At 30.3% G+C, this 21,413-nt stretch overlaps 1 protein-coding gene across 1 annotated transcript; it reads right to left on the minus strand.

Annotated features, from left to right (window-relative positions):
- Positions 1-6,134: 6,134 nt before the first annotated feature.
- On the minus strand, positions 6,135-21,413 carry LOC143058279 (uncharacterized). The gene is made up of 10 exons (XM_076231751.1): positions 21,289-21,413; positions 18,045-18,121; positions 16,636-16,692; positions 15,402-15,707; positions 14,501-14,806; positions 12,791-13,096; positions 11,958-12,074; positions 10,233-10,260; positions 8,807-8,869; positions 6,135-7,971 (listed from the first exon to the last, which is right to left on the minus strand). Exons 2-9 carry the CDS (start codon positions 18,118-18,120, stop codon positions 8,851-8,853), a joined length of 1,215 nt encoding a protein of 404 aa, XP_076087866.1. The 5' UTR covers position 18,121; positions 21,289-21,413; the 3' UTR covers positions 6,135-7,971; positions 8,807-8,850.

The following is a 21,413-nucleotide window of genomic DNA, read 5'->3' on the forward strand; positions in this document are numbered from 1 at the left end:
AAGAAATCGAGGGATTGCTTAACCGCCAAAAAAGCATTTAAAACAGCTAGGTCTTGGAAACCATCCCAATGCTGCAGAAGCTTTGGAGTTTGAAGACGAGGAGGAATTGTACAGATCAGGGGGTTTTGGTACTGATGATCCGGACAGTTTGTTAAGTACCGTTTGATATGTGAATACCATTCATTTCGGACTACGTGGTTCTCACGAACATAGACAATTGAAGTGGGGAGATTTGAAACTGGAAACTGACAAACATGAAAACCAGTGCTTAACCTACAATGAAAGACTAACTAAAACAAGAGATGGCTCAAATACAAAAAATACAAGAGCATATGCTCCTAAATCCTGGAGCAATCGCCATGATGAGAGGAAATGTCACATATCAACATATCTAAAGGTCATTATTATCAATATATTTCAATAAAAATTTTATTTGCCAAGGTATTCATACAAAAACAACATTCATAAATTTCAATAACACAAAAAATATATATGTTATGTGATTACAAATGAGACAACTACATGTAGTCATCAAGTAAACAAAAAAAAAATCCAATCAATATCCATATCCATTCCACAGCAAATTTAAATCAAATAGAAATTACATGTAAATGAAAAAGACCTGTTGCCACGCCCTATTATTCAAATCAATAAATTTGGAACTGCATTTATTATCAACATATAACTCCTTTGATGAACAATTGCAATCTATCCAGTAACTGAGAAGTACTACAATCAAATATAAATGAAGCTCATAAACAGTAACCAGGATGAATTGACAATTGTAGAATTTTGACACGAACTTGTGAAAACCATTTATATTCAATGTTAAATAATTACGCACCCAACAGAAAATTTAGAAAACAAGCAATGATTAAATTTCACACTTTTCATTCATTATAAAAAAGAGATGTGGTATGATTGCAAATGAGACAACTGTCCACAAAAGACCAAATGACATAGACATTATTAACTATAGGTCAACATTCGGCCTTCAACAATTAGCAAAGCCCATACTGCATAGTCAGCTATAAAACACCCCATTATGACAATGTAAAACAATTCAATCGAGAAAACTGTCATTGTTGTTTTTCTATTACTAGCAGATCTGTGATGCATTTTTACCTGTAGCGCAGACCAACAATGTAAAGGTGTTTACTGTAACCTTATTTTTATCCCCTTCCATTTGTTTTACCGTTTTTGATTCAAATCACTATTTTAATAGCACCTTTGCTCAGATAGTCTCAACGGAAAAAAGAATCACTACCAACCCTATTTTTTTCAGCATGTAACAGTAAACACTTATACTTTTTTGTTTGGCCTAAAAACCTAACCTTATTTGGAAAGATGTGACACTCACAGTTGAAAACAAGCACTAATAAAGAAACAATTTTACTCCCTGTATAAAAAAAAATAAAAATAAGAAAAAAATCCCTTCTTGTCATATCATTGTCTTACAAACATCAAAATTTCAATTGGTGCGTCAACAAATAATTGTGATTGTTATTTCGAATTTGACAGGTCACTTAAAGATAGGTGACAAATATGGATTAGGTATACAAGATATAATTCAGCAAAAGTTATTTATGTATATCAAAACAATTATTACAAGTACAGAAAATCTAAAATACCAGTAAATTTATTCTTTATATGCATTGTATTACTCTTATTTGTACATGTACCAATAATAACCTGCAATATACATGTACATGTTCATGCATCAATGAATGTCCACTTATAAATAGTCCTTCTTTTTCAGTATCGTAGCAATAGACCAACAGAAACCTGCCAACTTGATTCACCCGTCTATTTAGGTGTCAACAGATCTGATAATGCAAAACATTGGTACAAGAATCAACCTTTGGGTGAAAAATCCCTTAAGAATTTAATGAAACAAGCTGTGGCTAAATCAAATCTAGAAAAGAATAAGAAATTAACCAATCATTCTGGCAGAAAAACTACAATAACAAGATAAGTTCGGTACAGCAACACACTGGCCACAAGTCGGTGCAAAGCTTAAATAATTAAGCAAAGAGCAGCCTAAAAACCAAAAAGAAAATGTCGTCCATCTTGCGTAGAAATAGTTCATCTACATGTACTTCAACCAATGAAAGTACTGTGTCATCTCTTACTGCACAACCAACTTGTCCAAAATGAACAACAAACTGGACCTGTCTTAAGTTGTAATAAACCATGTACAGCAACTAATGAAAATGAAACTGCTGTTCTTCTTCCAATTCAAGATAAAACAATTTTTAATGTACAAAACAATGGACAAAATGTTGCCAATAACATGGACAGCTCAAATACAAATAAATGTAACAATAACTTTCAACAGAAAATGAAAAATTCTAGCCAAATGAACTATAACCAACTGTTTCCTGCTGGTACTATAATTCAAGGTGGAACTTTCAATATGTATTTTTTCATTTAACGATGCTATTTGTAACTTCACGTTGTCTCAAATGTTAAACTGACATCTTTAAGTAGCTGACAACAACGTAAGACTCTAAAGATGATGACTTTTTAGTTTAACGATTCTTTGGATTCATTATCATTCGCGGGATACCAATTTTCGTTGATTTTGTGAATACCGGTCAACCACGATTTTAAATGTGCAACGCAGTACAAATTATCCCTAAGCTTGTAAGCATGTGGGTTGTTTTCATAACACAAATCTCAAATTTACTGGTTTCTTTATCTGACACAAAAATAGTTAGTTAACGTATTTGGTTTGAATGATACTTGCTTTTTTTTTAAATGACGTAAAGGCATTCTGCAATTGTTTTACATATTCACCTGTGAAGAGGGTTGCATATTGAAGTTTTTATATAAAATTGTGTATGTACTTCTATTTTTACGATAGTTTATCAAAATATGTCAGACAAAGATCAATTATTAAAACATCTTTTTTTAAAACAATGAACTGATCATTGACCGGAAAACGAAATACCTATATTACAGAAACATACATAAAACTTGCACATTTTAACAACCGGAATAGTGTTCAAAGAGAAAACTTACACTTAAGTTCGAATTTGTTCACTCTTAAATTGAAGATAACATAAAAAAACTCACTTTAAATCAAAACCTGCACAATAATATCATCTTCAAATACTTTAGTTTGTCCCTGAGCCGTTCAAAAATACACTTCATGTTGTCCACCACTTCAAATAAATATGCGTTACACAGAGATTTTGTAAATGAATTATTACAGTAGCCAACACCAAAAACAATATAGGAATAAGAAGGGGAACTAATAATTAAGAATAGTAGATACGTTGATGTTTATGACAGATATCCACAGTTACAATGTCAAATAATGACTTCAAAAGATAATTCAAAGTTTTCATTTTTGCTGCTTTGTGTTTGATTTTCGGCAAAAATAGCTGTCATACATGTTTTCTGTATCATGCAAATCAAAACAAATTGACACAAATTACAAAAAAAAATGAATTAAACCTACTCTGATTTATAAATGTTTCGAAATTTTCAAAATAGGAAGCTTGCTTTTGACTTTTCCTTATCAACATTATAAACAGTAAAGAAAGGTTCAGAGGATCTTGGTCTAGGAATTTTGGATAAGTTATAGTTGGTGCCAATAAAGTCATAAGGTGTTTTCATTATTAAAAGTTACGTATAGTAACATTTGAACATTTGCAAAACAAAAACTTAAGTCGACAGTAAACTCTCAACTTCGTGGCTAACAACCGTGGGCGGACTCAGTAGTTTCAGAAGATTCTGCCTTAGTATTTGAAATCATGACATGCAGATGAACAGAAAACTTAACGATAACACTATGAACATGATGAAAGGCACACACATACACTAGTTGTCGACGAAAACTATCAATATCATGAAAATCGACAAAAAAATGATAAAATACAGTCACACATAGGCCATCATACCACATTTTCTCATATCTTCAAAAGATATTTATGTGACCAAACTTGATGGCTTTACACAAAATCCAGTAGATGTGTACTAATCACTGTTAAGTGATGTTTAATCGGAGATAAATGAGTATGTTTAAGTTGACATAAAATTTGAACTTCATTTTATCTACAGTAATTACTGTGCGATCGATAATTTACTCCTTTTTTTAAATATATTTTGCTGTGCATCGGCTGATGAATCAAGCTTTTTAACTGAATATACCGTTTCTTTTTATGTTAAGCTATATGTGTACAATGTATTACCACCAAATCATGGTATGTCACAACCCGTTGCAGACGAAAATACGTAAAAAAGTAGTCCCTTGAATTTGACAATTGTACATGTATATGTAGGTAGTAAATCCTACATTTTTTGTAATAAAACATTACTTAGAACGCGGCGTCAATTTAAGTTTTACGACGGATTTATTCAAACCTAATGGAGACAGTGAACTTTTGTATGGATTGTTCATTCTTCTGCTTGAATACTTCAATTTCTCATTTCTAATAACATTTTAGCATAAATAAGTGAAAGTTAACCCATGATTTTTATTTATTGGCTTTAAGAATTGAAATTTGGGGGAAATGAGAGGTATAACTGGACGAAAAGAGATTTCATAATGAAAACCAAGAGGTCCATCAGTGGTATTTATCAATTGTATCATTTTCAACTGTTTGTAGGCAGATGAGATAAATATTTTATCTTTTATTGGTTCATACTATATTCTATCTTTATACGGCTTGGTTTGATTTTTTCGAAAACATTTTAGACGCTGCAGATGTAATGATCTTACATTATACTAGATTTTACCCTAACTATTAGAATGAGTTTGACAAAACTTGACAGGAATGATTGAAATAACCAGTTAGTTGTTTTACAAAGGAAAAAAGTCACATTCAGTAACTTCTACAAAAATGTCTTCTTTAAGTAGTATGCCACATCCGGTTGCAAACGAAAATCGGTGGAAAAAAAACCAAACTATTCCCTTGAATTTGACAGTTGTATGTAATTAATCCTGCATTTTTTGGCATTAAAACATTTCTGGGTCATAAACATTCCTATTTTTGGTATTTCAAAGCACCACTATGTTTTCATTTAGAGTTTCTATAGAAAATTTTGGAAACTTGAGATTACATGGTTACTATAGCTTGTTACAGGTTAAATAAGGGGACATTTTGATTGGTTAACTTCCAGTGATAGATATTTCTGTAAAAGTGCATATTTAACAAAGACTAATAAGGGAAAATCATTATATTTTGTAAACATGTTTATCTGTCCAAAAAAGAGTGGTTAAAGATTCAAACAACAGCACAAAATACAACATCGATAACAAAAGACTTATCAACATAAAATCTGTCAAACAGCTGTGGAACTATTAGATGACCCGCCAGAGTAAGCTAATCCTGTCCCTTTTTCTTCTTGTTATTACAACCTTGATGAAAAGTCTAAAATGGTAGGTCATATTAGACAATCAGAGGACAAATTTGTGATTGCGATACATATAACATATCCGTAGTCCTCTGTAAAAGCTGTGTTTATTGCATGTCGCTTAATGTGATTCAGAGGTGTTTTTTGTACATTTATGTCTATTTTTTAAACATGCCAACACTTGCGACTATAATTCACTATGCTTGAAACATATGTATCAAAAAAATTAAAGCAGTAGTGTCTCTGTATTGAAATAGTCAAGTACTCTCAGATCTATACTATTTTATGTTAAGATATACAAGTACCGGGGACACGTCCATCCTATGTTTCTTTTTGTATCCATCTGACGAGTTAAGCCTTTTTCAACTCATTTTTTTACTATTTTTGTACTGTTAAACAACTGTCATAGAACTCAGGGGGAGGTCGGGATCCCGTCATGTTAAACCCCACAACATTCTGTATGTATGACTCTGTCCCAAGTCGGTAGCCTATAATTAAACGGTTGTCGTTTGTTGCTGTGTTAAATATTTGTTTTACGTTTATTTTTTGTACATAAATAAGGCTGTATGTTTTCTCGTTCGAATTGCTTCACGACATTTCGGGGTACTTTAACCTGACTTTGCGGTATCGGTTTTAGTCAGGCCGTGAATTGACCGAAAGATGTTTATTTGTGTGTTATATGGTCTCTTGTGATGAGTTGTCTCATTGGCAATCAAATAACATTTTCTTTCTTTTATATTCTTGAATTTTACCAAATAAAGTGAGAACCATTGTTTTACCTTGTTTTTTTAGCATCTTTTTACAATTACAATTAAACAACATACGCAAATACATATATATGCATCACATAACTCAATAGTATTAATATTAATGAATATTTCTATGTTTTCTGGATTGATAACAACTCAAAGTACAACATTGTTAGTTTTTCAAACAAATATCTGCGGATAATACCCATTAGAACATATTTTTTATCAGTATCTTTCAATTATTTATTTAATCTGAAAATAGCAGTATTGTCAGCATAACAAAATAAAGATTGATCACTCTTATAAAATATGTATGACAATCCTAATTTATTGAGTGTATTACATTTCATTGTTTTACTTGGTCACTCAGTTTTCTGGCTTACATTTAATATCTAAGAATAACTGCAAATCAGTCAATTAAAACCATTTGACAAATATGCAATGAATTGTCATGCTGTTTCCGCTTGCAAAGTTGTAGGGCTCTCATCTTTTCTCTCCAAAAGACATACAATAATAAGAAAATAATAATATTTATTTTATTTATGTGCATTGTGTTACTGGATAAGAGTCAAATCTGAATAATCCATGCACTAATCATATACTGGTAAAAATTATCAAATTTAAATAAGCAATTTGTTTTCCGTCCTTCGTTATATTTAATTTCCATATAATTTTTATATGATTTGCATATCTATAAATACTTGAATTGGATTGGTCAATTAGAATTTTTCTCTAAGTTTACACTTCGATAAACCATGTTTCCGAAACTACTTTTGTAATCTATTCATGCACGATACACAAGCTTGCAGTGATCCCGGGATTTTAGGCAAATTGAGATTTAAAAACAATTGCATAACAGTTGTGACTATTTTAGTGCATAATATATAACAAAAAAAAGAAATAAAATTAAAGCACTAAAGCTTCGAAAATGTATAAAAATAAAATTTAATAAAATTCAGCGAAATTTCATGAAGGATTTGGCGAATTTACGTCATGGCAAAACACGACGTCATACGAATGGAGATTTTCTAGGGAAAAATTATTTCGTTACGTGTACGCTAACATTTAATTAAAATGAAGTTTTTGAGGTAGGTGCTATTTCATTTAAAATTCCGTTTTATTTATCGGACATTTATGGTTTTTAGAAAGTTAAGAAGGCGGCGTACTCCTTAGTTACGACTTGCCAAATTGTGCTTTTGATGGTAAATATATATAGTAGCCATCAACAAAACAAATGTTTATTAAATATCACAAATGTTTGACTGAAGAATTATAAGGATTAAACACATTTTTTCTAGAGGTTATTGGTGTGTAAATCGGGGCTCTTACTAACAAACTCAACATAAAAGTCCGAATATTCAGTTTGTGAGTTAATCGCCCAGGTTTACACATCAATAACCTCTGGCAAAAATGTGTTTAATCCTATAATAAAAATATAGATCATAATGTCTTTAACCATTTTGAGTTTTCATACGTTTTTTTTTTTATTCCAAAAGAAATACAGCATATAATTATTAAGTCCAACTAATATCTCATTAAACAAAGTTGATATCACTCTGTAAATTATAGTAACTCATTTATCTAATTCATACAATTTAGCACAACACACATATAGATCTTGAAGTATGATAAACATATCCATCAATTACGATTGTTTTCGGTAAAACATAACTTCTTCCCAAAATTATCAAGTTTGTTTATATACTGAACAGATAATAAACGTGTAATTGTAAATACTGTTGGATATCTATAGCTTTCCACACTTCATCCGTGAATCCTTCATGTCATCGTATCGTATTACACATTAGTGTTTTACTTGATCCCTCAGTTGTCTGACTTAAATATTTCAATTCAATATCTACAATTAAAGAAAACTGACATGAAAAGTTGTAAAATATGTTCATAGGAATATGTTTTCTAAAATTCATTTTGAGTAAACATCTAAATCTAGTTGAGGTTTCTATGACAGATGCACAATATTTAATGGGACTTATTTAATTTGTCAGATTTTAAAGGTACAAATACAAACTGCAAAGTAAACAATGAACTTAATTGACCTTTTTTATCAAATAGTTACTGACCTCTTAGTTATTGAAAAATAATGCATATTCAAGAACAATATCAATAAAATATAGGTTAGTGCATGCTGTGATTAACTAGCTAAACAAACTAAATGTTCTAGAATAACACATTTTTTGTTTTGTTTAAATGTTTAGGAATCTATATAACTTGAAATTCAAGGAATACCTTATACAGCTAGTACAGAAATAGACAAATAATTAGTTTACTTGTTGCAAATTGTGCACTTTATTTGGTTCACAGTTATCCAAAATACATATAATATCGTTTTCAGCCATGGTATTGTCGGTCGGTATTCGAATCATGAGTTTGAATGTCACTTTGAAATATTTCGCTTTTCTTTGTTAATTTTCTTGGCAAAACATCATATTTGAATGTGACCTACCGAATCAAACTTATTTGCCGCATTTGTATTAGCATAAGCAACACCATGGATGCATGTGTATGATGAGAACATCAAAAGCGTTGTTGGGAATCAAAGGATATCGCTACAAAGTAAAGGACGGAGGTTTTCTATTTAAATATTCTATATAACAAATTGCAAACATGTATAAACTAATTATTTGAAACTACTTCACCTCTGTATACGCCTGATGACTATGTAAATCGCTTACCTTATTCAGTACAAATACTATCGATAGACTTTCGGAAACACGGGTTACAAATCATACATGTACCTTAAATTTAGATATAAACTGTTGTATATAGATAACATGTCAGTAAAGAACATCTATTTAGTACATAACATTTATATTATACATTATGTTAAAAAAAAAAAAAAACATTTACATTATGTTTTAAGTTTTTATTTCAGTTAAACGATCAAAATGTTATACGTCAATCCGTAAATTCAATAAGTTGTAATTACAAATGTACATGTTTATAAGATTGAAGATTTTTTTATCAATGAGTGGACGGTTGGTCTCTCGCTCTGTATCTAAGGAAAGTACGTGGTCATAAATATCTAATAACACTATTCTTAAGCATGTCAATATAATACGAACATGTGTAAAGTGTCTAAATACATGAATCTTATTATGTAGAAGTCAATACATGTATATGAATGTTCTTTAATAATTGCATTGATATGTGTATAAGAAAAGCTTTATTGTATATCTATCTGTTATTGTTTTCAATATAATAGTCAACAATGCAAATCTTGATAAAATCGTCATATCAGAGTAAGAATGCCTCTAAATATAGACTGACGATTTTGGCTACGATGACTACTTTTTGTATCTTTTCGTGTACATCATTAACCAATTCTGGCCATTGAAATGATTTCTAGATCATATTTTGCTGATCATGTTTGCTCTATCTACATTTACTATAGTTAAACGATAATTGGCAAACTAATATATATAACTAATATGCAATTATGGTTTACACACCGATTCGGACACGTTTAGAAGAAACATGCAAGAAAGGTGAAAATGTTTTAATCAAAATAGTTCCTTCTCACATCAATTACTTTGTCAACAAGTAAAATATTTGGTTGATTTTCTTATTAGATTAAAGCTTAGGAACTTGGAATTTATGTAGAATCCTTGTTAAAAGTTTCATTTGAAAAGAAAAGAAAAACAACAATAGAAGAACGAAAATGTTTTAATTAAGTAATGAATAGTTTGTATTGTTCCTATTAAAATTATAAACAGTCATTTACACTGGCTAAGTTTTATAGGAGAATTCGTTAATTCTATTTCTGTATTCATGACTTGTGAAATGCAGATTTGTAAAAATTAAATCGGCGTTATCTGCTTAACTTATGTTTATTAATACCACAGGCATAGATGAAAATGGTCAGATACGTATTGGCAACTATAATTTCATTTATAGCTGTAAATCAACTTATTTCTCTGTTAAATTACATATTATACTTTGCTGAAGTCACGAGATCAGAAATACAACACATTTAACGATCAAATTGAAATTAATTCTATAAGGCTTTTTGATGTATTCAAAATATTATTTTATGTATAATATCACACACCACTGTTAAATCAAACAGAATGCTGTTAGCAAAATAAAGTAATTACTCACAGTTCATTCTGCCTTCGACGTGATAAAACTAAAAATAGAGAACAGTAAGCAACAATGTATGCATTATGTGAAATGTAATACCCTATCGAGCATTTCTGAAATGCATGTTGATTGAATTAATCAATACGGCATGTGTATGCAGTAAATGTTAAAAATAGTTTTTAAGAAGAATATTAGAACAACTAAAGAGATAAATAAAAGTATAGTCTGTTGGTAAGCTAAATATATGACTGTAAAATAGAATTAACCAATTATCATGATAATGAGAAGACAGTGTTAAATTTCAAAGTTGGCCTCGATATTAAAACTTTAATTATCTATAACCTTTTTTTTATAGACGTTAGGAAATGTGTTAACGGCCTCTTGGTTTAATCTTCTCCACGTTTTAACATGATGAATATTTGATTTGTATATATGAAAAAGCGCTTTAAAAAAAATTCAATTTTTCAAATCCAAAATCTATCTATTTATCTTCATTTACATATTTCTTTACTTATGAATTTATCTTTATTTATGTATGTATTTAGTTATTCATATATGTATGTATTTATTTATTTATTTATTTATTTATTTATTTGTTGTTTTTTTTTTATCATTTATTCAGTTGTGGTGCTATACAGACAACAATGTAGATGTAGTGAGTTGAAAATATTGAAGTAAAATTCGAAAAAAATATTTTTTATCAATTTCATTTTAATCCAATATGAAAGTAGTCAAAATTGAAGTATTCAAAAATGTACAGTGAAGAAATAAAAAAAAAGAAACACTATTCTACAACTTTGGACTCATGCACAATTTTAAAACAAATAAACGTGTATACTATTTGATATGTCTAAAGTAAAAAACGGAACAAAACATTTATTATTATGATATGTCATGTAAAAGAGGGACGAAGGATACCAAAGGGACAGTCAAACTCATAAATCTAAAACAAACTGACAACGCCATGGCTAAAAATAAAAAAGACAAACAGAAAAACAATAGTACACACGACACAACATAGAAAACTAAAGAATAAACAACACGAACCCCACCAAAAACTAGGGGTGATCTCAGGTGCTCCGGAAGGGTAAGCAGATCCTGCTCCACATGTGGCACCCGTCGTGTTGCTTAAGTGATTACAAATCCGGTAAATAGTCTAATTCGGTAGGTCATATTCATGAAAGGGAAGGGGATTGTAGTTACGACGTAAGGAACATATCCGATATCATTTGTGAAACGGTTATTCCATAACGGTCAACCAACTCGTGATGGCGTCCGTAAAATTTACGAAGGGATGATTTCGACCTCACCATATTAAATATAATTAAAATCTAAACCGCTGAGTTATAGAATTAAAATATGTCTTGCAAAAACACTAAAACGTATGACATAATAAGATGGTCTACACTCAAAATCAATTCCCTTTTTCATGAGGAATTATCCAAATCAATTTATAAACGACATGAAATGCTAACATATTTACAAACATTTTAAATTGACAGAATTCATAATCGGCGACTTAAATGTTGAATTTACACGAAAAATATAAAATAACAGTCAGCATAGACCGAAATCTAGCAAAAAAATCAAATCACAAAAATGTAAACCCCGAGAGAAACCATGTTGTACAACCTATACATTAGCTGAGTTTCAGATAAACGCAGTTGCTGCAATATATGTACGTAAAATTCTAGAGACCAGTGATATTTATATCTGAAAACTTTTTTGTAAATAATTGCTTACCTTGTCTTCGTCGTATGATGCATATAACAATAACAACTATTGCAATTATAATAACTGTTACTACAGTAGCTATCACTACTGCATGTGTCTTTGTTTCATGCATGTCTGAAGGTATTTCTGAAACGATTTAGTTTTGTCAATTCGTTTTATACTACAGAAATGGCTCTGCTGTATTTGGGATTGATGTTTGGTTACAATAAACTCCGAAAAAGTTAGAATAGGTAAGACATCAAATAAGTTTAAAATAATTGACAGAAAAAATAGCAGAATTAACATTAATAAAGCTCATTTTTTTAATTTATTTAGCTAAATACATAACAAATGCATACATACAATCACTTAATAGTATATAAGGAGTCATGAAAACTTTAGCATGTTACTGAACATTTTGTTTTTATCATGCTACATGTAACTGTTTACAGTTTATTCTCAACTTTATTTTGTCAAGTCAAATTGTCATTGATGATTTGACTGACGATGAAGGAAATTTTAGGTTTTTGGTCTGAAAGAAATTGTTTGATCTCTTAGTATAAATGTTTAACCATTGAAGAAGAAAACAACACAACAGTTAAAACTCATAAATCAAGGATAAAGACTCCTAAAGGGACAAGATTGATGTACTTCTAATTACTCTGTTTTTCGTTTTATGCTGTTCGGTCATTTTTGTCTATCTATTTTCTTCCTCTGTTCGTCGATATTTTTTTAAAACATTGATTCTGAGATTAAATTAAATATGGAAACCCCAAAAATAATGTCCTAATGTCAATATTTCTAATTAACGATGATTGAAAAAATCATCACTGAATCATTTAAACTATATATCTGACACATACCAGTGATATTTTTTATCATTCTCAAATCAAGTAGATTTGATGACTTTTCGTTATGACTGCACATATATTCATCAATGTCATTCATACTGAACTGATGAATTGACATTTCTAAACTATCTTGAGAAAGATATTGAATGCTGTACTTTGACGTATTATATCCACTACCAATTACTTCATCTTGAAACAGAACGTCATGACTGGTTCCTTTATACATAAACCAAGTTCCATAACCATTGTTACTGGTACATCTTAATTTTACTGTGCTGTTTGAGACCAAGTTTGTCATTAATGTCAAATTAACTGAAGCTGAAAAACATAAAAAAATGTATGGATGTTATCTAGAGTCTACAAAATATACACCATGTTATAATTGTCTCTCACTTCTGGATCAATACGTTAGTTAAACTGTCTTCTTTATACTTATCCAATGGTATACAAATCCAGTATGCAATATTATATACATTGGATACTCACATCTTTAACGAAAGGATAAACAAATTACTGCCATTTTTTCCATATTCAAATGAGTTTTTTTTATATGATACAGTCAAAATTAACAAACAGACGTAGTTCATGATAACGAAATGAACCTACTTATTTTATGGTACTATAATATTTAATACCTAATATCAATAAAACATTTAAACATATTGACAACAGCTGTGAATTGAGAATACCATCATATGTTTATCACATTGTTTTATATATTCAAATCATTCGTCCTCGGTGATTAGAAGTAACAAACAAAACAATTCATCAGGAAAAATATGCTAAAACTTAAGATGTGTGAAAATAACTACAATGGGGTACAACTACTTAACAATCAAGGAAAACTATGATCAGATTAAGGGCTGCTGAACAAATCAAAGATTCTATTATATTGGCGTTCCTAATTTACTTCAGAATTCTTTCGGATGTAATTTCACTGTTTGCTCTTAGTTAGTTTGTTATAATATGTCTAAGTGTACTGTTAACAAGTGCCCTTATTTCTATGAGAGCACTTCTTATCATTGGTTGTGATAAATCATATGATGGTTGAGTGTTTTGGATGAAAACACTTTTGGTGGTTAGTTCAATTCAGTTTACAGTTATAGTTTATGACTATGTACACTACTTTACCACACAATCGTATCAAACAGAATATTTAAGTATTAGTATATCGTTTTTCCTACCATTGAGTCATTATCTCTGCAGGTGGACTAAAAATTCATGAGAGTGTTGCATATGCTACTGTGTAAAGTTGAGAAAATTACAAAAACTAATCATGACAGGTAATGTTTTAATCTTATCATCATGTGTATGCTATCAGTGACTGTTAGAGCAGTAAAAATGGTAAACAGATTGAACAAAATAGGAACACACATTATTAGTATTGCCCAAAAAACAATAAAACAGAACAGTCAGATAAAATTGAGTATTGAATACATCATATAACAGAAACATTTAAAATCATAAAGAATGAACATACACGTATTAATACTTGTCCGAATCTTATGTTCAGTATAGCAATTAAAGAAAAACCTTGTAAGAAAAATTCAAATGGAGGAAAAAAAAGCGAAAACAAAAGCTGACGGAAAAAAGTTTAGTTTTAGAAATACACAGAATCAAAATCATCGACTTATAAACTTTACAGACATTATTATAAAATGTTTGTTGCCGCCTTTCTAATTAAATTGCAATGGACGTAGATAAAACATATAATGTACGTACGTTCATAAATTTCCATGTTTCTCAAATCAAGATTTTTAGATGATTTGTCTTTGTGGCTACACATATAAACATCAATGTCGGTCTTATCAAAACTTCTGATTTCGATTTCTATAGTTTCAGGAGGGATGTATTCCATCTTAAATTTGGATTTATTGTAAGCACTACCAAGTGCCTTATCCTGAAACATGACATCGTGGCCTGAACCCTTATACACAAACCAGGTTCCATTACCAGTGTTACTTGTACATCTTAATTTCACTGTATTTTCCAAGACCAAGTCTGTCATTAATGTCAAATTTACTGAAGCTGAAGCAATTAAGAATGTTGTGAATACATCATTATACATGTCAAGGATTACAAGAAGCTTACTCCCCAGTTATTTACTTTGTTTATCATTGAATAACAAAAAGGTGTGATTATACTTAAATGAATAACAAATATTGAAATAAATTAAGGTATTAAAATATTCATAGGGCAATTCAGCCATTTCCAGTAAAACCAGGACATACACAGATACGGCTTTTTATTTAATATACTTCGTTGATCTCATATTTTGTACGTAAAAAAGATGTTGCAAATAAGATATAAAACTAAGTTTTATCCACAATTTTCTACGTAAGAATATGCCTGGACCAAGTCAGGAATTCGTTTGATATGTTTGAGCTTTTGATTTTGCCTTTGATTAGGGACTTTCTGTTTCAATTTTCATTGGAGTTCAGTATTTTGTGATTTTACTTTAAAATAGTTATACTATGCATATGTTTCCGGGGCACAATCATTTCAAATTAGTTTTTGTGTTGTTCATGCACTTATTTTGGTTAACGGATAGATACCCCATATCCTTTGTATTTCTATTACAACAGGTACAATGTGCAGTGTTCACAATATAACTTGCACGTACTTTGATAATGTTCAATCGTCCCCATAATCAGTTGGTTTGATGACTTGTCTTTGTGACTACACATATACACATCTATGTCGTTTTCATCAAACTTTCGTATACTAATTTGTATACTGTCTTTAGAAAAATAGTCCATGGTAAATTTTGATTCCTTGTATCCACTTCCAATTGCTTTATCTTGAAATAGAACATCACGATTGGATCCTTTAAACACAAACCAGGTTCCGTTACCATTATTACTGGTACATCTAAAGCTTACTGTATTTGTAAAGACCAAGTCTGTCATTAAGGTCAGGTTTACTGAAACTAAAACACAGTTAACTACTAAATACAAGTAAAAGTAGTGCAGAACCTACAATAACTTCCTGTTCTCGACATACACCATGAAAAAGAAAGAGAAAAAAAAACCATGAAATTTAAGAAGAACTTATTAAAACGTATTTATAGGTGCATCTCATTGTTGAACGCCGTAAGATTGCCTTATATTGCTTCATTAAGTGCTTCTTCGTTTGAATATTGGTGGCTGTTTATATGAAACTCAGATCAATAACGAGCGCAAAGCATATACACAGGGATTACAAACCCGCACCGTAAAAAGTATATTTGTCATAAACTTTACATAATGCAAGTGTAATTGAATAACGGAAACAAGAAAAAGCTTCCGAGGCACATTTGATATTGTGTTATGTTTTTTTCATTCACTAGCATATATTCAGTAAAGGCATATTTCTTTTTCTTTATTAAATTTCCTGTTGCATAGATATCAAGCCATTGGAAAATTAAGATGGAAGTCACACAAGAAATGTTAAATAAATTTGGTTACACTGTGTATGACTATGTTGTTCATAAACTGACAACGTGGGCTCAATTAGCCGCACCATTGGCTTTATAAGGTTGAAGCTAGAACATTCCTGATGAAGTACACCTTCAACGCAATCAATATATTAAGTGTTATTTTCTGATAAATACACCAATCTTTACGTTTTGAAGAATACGTACGCATTTAATTAGCATGTCCATCGAGAAAACGGTTACACTATCTCTGAGTAAACAAATAAGCCCTTGTAGTCCTCTTAAACACAATTGTGTATGCACAAACATTTACATTTTTTATTTCGAAAAACGCATTTGCTGTAACTGATATTATCCCAACGGATGTCATTTGCTTTGTAAAAAGTGCAGGTGTGACGAAGTCGTGCCATTAATGCACTTGCTATATCTTAAATACATATACCATTTAGCTGTCTCAGCTCAGAAGTATCTGCACATTTCGTTGGAACTGTGAATAATGCTGAAATTGTAAACACTACGTTGATTAATGTGGAGTACAATCAGTAATTTAAAAGCTGTTATTCTAAGAATAACAAATCTTGTATGTATTTATTTTGTTTTAAATGGTTGTTCACATTTACAATGTATTAATTTTCCATGACAAATATAGACTATTCAAATTTGCTGATTGTTCATGAAATCAACAGAGATGGCTGTCAACGGGGGACATAGTTTAAGAAAAGACCTTATTGAAAATTTTACGAATGACTTGAAAATTAAACACATGTCTTCATCTAGAAAACTGCTTAATAGATTGAAATCAAACATGTGGTGCGTATTTTTTTATGTGCTGACCAAGTCTTGATATCTTGTAGCTGATTTGTAATTTTCTACAATTTCAATGAATGTATTGGTAGTATCTGTAAATTTACAAAAGTCTCCTACTTTTGATTGAATTACCGAGTCCATATAAAAACAAACTTGGCCTCAATCAATATTTGGGTATATGTTATGATCGTAACCTACTGATACATTATTTCTTAAACCAAGGTATGAGAGGTAAGCGTCAAAGGCTCTTGTGAGTCTCGTTATCATATGTCGCAGTGCGAAGTGGCAACGACTACAACAAAATGTAAATAACAATTTTACAATGTGTGCACTAGTGCTAATTTGATAAGTCCCTTGTGATCCATTGGGGCTCGTAAAAAATGTCTTCGGTTACACGACCTTCCTTGTTGTATATTTGCAACTGTCCTATTTCACCATAAAGAAAATTTTCAGAATAAAAAGTTGCTTCCAGTTCTGTATTTCATTTTCAATACCCCTATTTAACAAACAAAAGTAAGGACGTTTTTTCGCTCATAACGTTTACAACTTTTAAACAATAACAATTATAACAAAAAAACTTAAATGACTATGCAATGCAAGGCTTTCAACATGTATGAGTATCTTGATCAGTTCTGGTATTTGCCGGTGCTCTGTACTGAAACATTCCGTCATTGGGTTATTATGTCATAGTATATGTTTGTTCATATATCTATTTATTTTTAGAATGATTAGGATAATAACATTACGTTGACTACTGTATCCCTATCTGTGACATTTTATCTATAACATCTGTTTGTTTTGTTTACACATCGTTGTCAATATAATGGAATTGTATACGACTGCCATACAAGTCAACGGTTAAGCAAGCTATGAACCCTGTTTAATCCAACATGTTCTACCTAAGACATTGCATGCACCAAGTTAAGAATATAACAGTTGGTTTCCTTTCGTTTGATGTGTTTTAAGATTTGATTTTCCACGTAGTTCAGTATTTGTATTTTCATTTTACTTTTAAACAGTTTTACAGCTATACATCATATTCACCTAGGTTAAGGCATATCGGTATAAATGAAAAACATCCTACAGCTCCTATATTTTTCTTACTTGTGTGGACTGCCATCCTGAAAAAAATGAATATAGTTACTTTGATTGGTACAGTTGTGAGCAAGTATTACAAAACTGTTTCTGTTCATGTAAGGGATTTTTTTATCAACAACTACTAGGATATAAATGTAGTGTGTAGTATATACGTACATGCATATCATCCTATGGTAAGCTGCATTATAAAACACGATGTAAAGCGGGGGAATCAACATCTTCCGCACTTTATTTTTCATTTTTGAATTTGAAGCCCCAAAAAAATGAAACATGTCAATTATTGACTTTAAAGATTTTAATATTTCCAATTAAAGAATTTAAGTAATTTCACAATTTTCAATAAAATCAAGTACATTGTTAATAATATTTGACAAAATATTTCATGAATGGCATAGTTCCAAAAACTTAGATTTGAATTGCTATTTTCCAAGTTGTAGATATATTCAAACTATTTGCTTAACTTCAATAGATGAATAAACAATTATTCAGAGAACAATTAGAGGTCTTTTTTTTTTGTAGACAAACACGTTTTGATCCGGAACATTTTGATAGAAAATTGAAGGTCAAGGGGATTTAAGATAGATTATTTTAAACTGGTTCTAAAATTGTAATATTTAGTGATTTTGTTTTCTGAGAATAGTAGATAATATGCATGTTATTATTAAAGTCATGAGACCTCAATTTAACAAAAAAAATGATGCCTATGTTTTTTATAACTAAATGGATAGTGTTCACTATAAAACTTATGTACATATACTGTTTACTGAAGAAAAATTGTTTACTTTGTCCTTATTTAAAAGAAGTTTTCGAGGAAGCAATTCGCCGACATCGTTTCCGTATGCAAGTAACCTTAAAGTGACCCCTCTCGTAAAATCCAGTGATCGCAATTCCCATGGATCTGGATAACTTGTACCTAATTGTAAATGTTATTCACTTGCTCAATATCCATGCTTCTTTGTGTATTGTTTACAATATATACGGTGACAATCGGTAAACTACAACTTAAAAACACGACAATAAGATAGCTGCCATATCTTCACATTATTACAGATAGAGAGAATAAAATTGATGACTATACGATATGTTTTTGAGTAAAAAATGATTAAATCGTGCACAGAAGACTGAGTTTATGATATATATATGCATTGGTTCAATAATTCGATAAAAATTATTTTTCACCAATCACTTGTTCACTATTACTTTAAATAATTAAACAAATATTTGATATTTACTTTTACTTCAAATCAGGCAAATACGTTGCTTCTTTCGTGCATCAAAATTACACTTCTGGTTTATATAGGCTATTCTTATAATTATCATAAAAAGAAAGTGTTTTCACCATATGTTAATAACATCAAAAGAGAAGCGAAAGATTCCAAAGAGACAGTCAAACTCATAGATCCAAATTAAACTGACAACGCCTTGGCTAAAAAAGAAAAACAGAAACTGAAAAATAATAAGAAACAAGACACAACATAGATAACTAAAGACTAAGCAACACGAGACACAACATAGACAACTAAGACTAAGCAACACGAACCCCGACACAGGCATGAGGTGATATCAGGTGAACTGGAAGGGTAAGCAAATCCTACTCCACATGTGGCACCCTTTGCGTGGATCTGTTATTACAAATTCGGTAAATAGTCTAATTCGGTAGGTCACACTTGTGAAAAGTTGACATAACTTTCTTTTTATTGTTTTTTAATAAACATGACGAAAATATATATCGCCTACACCATTTAATTATCAGTTTTAAATCGGAAAAAAAACAACGGGAGTGTGGTAATAACATTAGAAACACATCCAATAATAATTGTGAAACACATATTTCATAACGGTAAATCAACTCGTGATGTCGCCTGTAAGAGGGATGATTTTATAGCAGACTATGCGGTATGGGCTTGGCTTATTGTTGAAGGCCGTATAGTGATCTAAAGTTGTAAATTTCTGTGTCATCTTGGTCTTTTGTGGAGTTGTCTCATTCCACATTTTTTTTATAAGTAATATTAGAAAACAAAACCATGTGTTTACAGTAATCAAATTGCAACAATTTCATAAACGAAGGCGTATGAAATACTTTTGACAATGAGTAAACTACCCACAAGAGACCGAATGACATATAAGTGAGTAACTAGAAGTCATAGTATGACCTTCAACAATGACAACAAACAAGTAACAATCTATATAATAAGATATTTTACAATCTAGAATGGGTTTACAGATTAGAGAATAATGAACAAATACAGCAGACAAATGGACAAAAGCATAACAAAAACAATGTGTATTTAACATACAAAGCTAAACTATTGACAGCTACATAAGAAACTTTTAATTTGTTCAATATTTTTGTTAAACATTGATTAAGTCTTCATATTTATAAGTATATTGTTTGTATCCCATCAACTGACTCTGTCAGGCTAACATTAAATCATTTTTGACTATTATTTGTTACTTACTACATAATGATTCATAATAAAAACACACAAATAAGGTTGCGCAATGACAAAGTCAACCCGTATCATAAATGACCCACACCTATAATTCACACGTCTCTTATACACATTGATCTATTTTATTTTAAAATACCTCCGATTTAAAAAAAAAACCAAAAAAAAACAAGTGTCGACATATTCGATTTAACCTGTTTGGGATGAATAGTTTTATCCGTTTAATTAATAGTAGACTAACAAAAATTATTAAACAGAGAGTAAACTTAATTGTTCAACATATTTAAAACAACTGATATAGTCTATATTGTTATAGCTTGACTTTTACATAAACAATTAAATTGACTGGGAAGTAATATATTTCAACAGAAATCAAATTATTTCCCATATGTTTGTTATTTATTAAAAATGGTCGGTGTCAAAATCGATAATTGTTAAAACCAACCTTAACGGTAATATCAAATACTTAGAATTATTATATTGCATTGCATAACATAAACCTATTTGTGAATTTTTTATATATTCTTCTAATACATTTTATGAATAAATGGTCTTTATTCATTGTTATATCATTGTTATCACTTGATATCATTGTTGCTATTTTAAGACATCTGAAATATGATCTTATATTTTCATATACTATATTAATACTTTTGATGAAATCGTATACTGAAAAACAAACTGTTACCATCTGAATGTTAGTAGACAATACAATACAGTCGTCAAACAATGTATCCTACCTGATCGATAGCTAAATAGAGCAAACATTCAAACCATTATCGTCCATTAGGTTCAGGTACTTCGAAAATACCTGTCATTCTATTTTTGTCTACATACTTCACTGCGTAAAGACTACATACATGAC

This window comes from Mytilus galloprovincialis, chromosome 14 (assembly GCF_965363235.1).
Source record: "Mytilus galloprovincialis chromosome 14, xbMytGall1.hap1.1, whole genome shotgun sequence".
Classification (NCBI taxonomy): Eukaryota; Metazoa; Mollusca; class Bivalvia; order Mytilida; family Mytilidae; genus Mytilus; species Mytilus galloprovincialis.